Source organism: Melopsittacus undulatus, unplaced genomic scaffold, assembly GCF_012275295.1.
Source record: "Melopsittacus undulatus isolate bMelUnd1 unplaced genomic scaffold, bMelUnd1.mat.Z mat_scaffold_184_arrow_ctg1, whole genome shotgun sequence".
Lineage (NCBI taxonomy): Eukaryota > Metazoa > Chordata > Aves > Psittaciformes > Psittaculidae > Melopsittacus > Melopsittacus undulatus.
Window position 1 is genome coordinate 1 of NW_022994141.1, and position 3,119 is coordinate 3,119.

Sequence of the window (3,119 nt, forward strand, 5' to 3'; positions counted from 1 at the left end):
AAGTTCACTTCTGTGTCAATCTTACCTCTTCAGAAGTAAGACTTTTCAACTAAATATTTCTTAAACTAGTGGGATCATATTTTAAAAAAAGAAATATTTAGTATCAAAGGCTGGATTTCAATTCTTGCAGTCATTGAAGCCAAAAGTTTTGTCAATAATATTGATAGCTGAAGGTCTTCAGCTTCTTATATGTCAGAAGGAAAGTAGATCCTGTTTTCAAAAGTGACTTGGAACTTAGGAATACCTAAATTATTAGCTTTCAAGAATGTGAATTACTTTTGATAAGGAGATTCAACTACACTTGATGAAATCACACTTAGTGACTGCCAGGAAGGTGGTACCTCAGAAAACTAAAATCAAAGTGAGACCCTAGCAGGATGATATATTTTAAGACATCATCTGCTTTTCAACTTCATCTTAAGCATACATTTATTTCAAATAGATAGTTTAATAATTGGTCCTATAGTTTTAAGAAACATAAGTTTTTGACTGCTATAAAATCATTAATATTTTTTCCATATCAACTTCAAATTGGAGATAGCTTTTATCCCTATTTTTCACAGTAAAAATCCCATTCCAGACTTAAAACTTTTGTAGTTCAATAGTTTCTGCAAAATATTTTGCTTATTTTTTCAATTTTTAACTTCTAATTTCTTCAATCATCTTTTGTTTCCTTTCAGTATTAGTTGTCTTGTTTATGGCCCTCAAGAGACAAAGGAAGAAAGAACCCTTGATCATCTCAAAGGATGATGTTCGGGACAACATTGTTACCTATAATGATGAAGGAGGCGGGGAAGAAGACACACAGGCTTTTGACATTGGCACACTGAGAAATCCAGAAGCAAGGGAGGAAAGTAAGATGAGAAGAGATGTTATCCCAGAAACTATATTTCAGATAAGACGGACTGCACCTCTTTGGGAAAACATTGATGTCCAAGATTTTATTCACAGAAGGTTAAAGGAAAATGATTTAGACCCAGCTGCCCCTCCTTATGATTCACTAGCAACATATGCCTACGAAGGAAATGATTCCATAGCAAATTCACTTAGCTCCCTGGAATCACTCACTACAGAGGGCAACCAAGACTATGATTACCTCAGTGACTGGGGCCCTCGATTTAAAAAACTAGCAGATATGTATGGTGGAGAGGACAGTGATAGAGACTGAAAAAGTAATCTGTGACCTGGTCGATGTTAGTGGAATTCATGTCTATGTTACTAGATAAAGTGACCTAATCTCACTTGGGAATAAAAATTTACAAAAAAATAGTTGTTGTCTTAGTAAGGGTTTGCTTAATCAGTAAGTCAACGTGAATGAATATGAATGATTTAGATTTAAAAAAATCTATAATTCATCCTCTTTGCCTAGGAACCTCTGATGAAAGGCTTTTATTGACAATGAAAAGACAATAAAAGGCTTTTTGTGCCTTAACAATGAGATGGAAACTTGATTTTTTTTTTTTAAATTGCTTTGCATTATCTTTCCTACTACCTGGGACATTGTGCGCCTGCATTGTAACATATTCTCAAAAATATACTTTAAAAAATATTAATATTACTGTCATATTTATTGAGTTAAAGAATGTGTGTGTGTTGATTCATCATGATATTTTTATATATGTATATTTATATTTTGTATTTTTATTAAATAAATTAGTATTTATAAAAACAATACTCATGTACTTTGTTAATTATAAGGCACTGTCCAAACTTTCTGAACAAATGAAACTTCATATTGTGAAATAATTAATCTTTTTAATGCATCTTCTTATACTGGATTAGTGGTTGAAATGTACTGTGCAAGAACAATATGGAGAGAGTTCTCTTTAATGGGAATGCAGTGTAGAAAAAAAGAAAAGTTATTTTGAAAAAGTGATTATAAATAAATGATTTGCAATGTGTATTACTACATGGCATAATAATATAGTTTCATAGCGAAACTTGCTCCCACACACCTTATTATATGAAGTAACCAGAGAGAGGGTTTAACAAATATATGCCTGGGGATTTAAGGAACCATGTAGGTTTGTTTATTCTTGTAGATATGAAAACTATTTTGTAATATTTTTTAATGGAATAATTAAGAAAACAATATGAAAAGAAGGCTTTTGTATTCTAATCTTATTTTGGGTTTTGAGGCAATTAGGCAAATCAGACATGTTACTGATAGCTTTTTCTGAAGTCAAAGTGAGCCAAGCAGTAAAACAAAGTCCAAATAATATTTTGTTAAAGATGTCAATGTTCTCTTTCTCCAGCAAAGTGCATACATTTGCATATTTTCTAAAGCCTTAATGACAATCTTCAAGTATATATATGTGCTTAAAAAGCCATTTTCTGGATCAGTTTTATGCAATGCACTTTTTTTTTTAAAGCACAGGATAGGAAGAAATTTACATAAATCATGTGTCTAACTTTAAAAGTTGCAATGGCTTCTATACATACATTTTAAAAAAAGAACAAACAACCAAACCTCAATGTATGAAAAAGAATCAAAAATTGTCAATATTATAGGATGTACAGTATCCATAGCATTTTCACTTTTAATATCAACATTAGGGAAAACCAAGTGCATCTAGATTTCCAAAACAATAATGTTTTAAGGTTTTCACTAGATTACTTAGTTATTTTTCAGATCTTTTCAGAAAGAAAATTAAGATGCACATTAGCAATATAATGTGGACCACTGAGACATACATCTCTTACCAAAATGATAGTAGAGGCCACACACAAGGTCACTTCACTCAGACATAGGAACCCATGCCTACCTAATGTTTTCCTTCCTACAGTATTGACTTTCATACTATTTGTCTAAAATATCTCTTTGCTATTATTTATTTCACCCCTCTACCATATCCTTCTGCCTTCCCCAATGACGCATCTCAAGTTTTCTGACACTGAACTACTTTTTTTGGGGAGGCGTGTATGTGCGTGTGAGGGGATTGGGATTGCAAATAAACACCTGACACAGCCCACTGTGAGCTGTGTATGGGGTATGCAAACCTACATGGCAAGCAAAAAAAATTTAGTGACACAAAGTTCAAATAACCCACAGCATGTGCCAGCCGTGTACATGGATCTGATGTAGTAACAAGATATTGGTGTATAGCTCAGTGGTTTAA

General features: G+C 32.6%; 1 protein-coding gene across 1 annotated transcript; it reads left to right on the plus strand.

Moving 5' to 3' along the window:
* Positions 1-680: 680 nt before the first annotated feature.
* LOC117438372 (cadherin-9-like) lies at positions 681-1,168 on the plus strand (the record flags this gene model as incomplete). The annotated part of the gene is made up of 1 exon (XM_034073911.1): positions 681-1,168. A coding segment is annotated over one exon (488 nt), but the record flags the coding sequence as incomplete, so codon positions are not given.
* Positions 1,169-3,119: the final 1,951 nt, after the last annotated feature.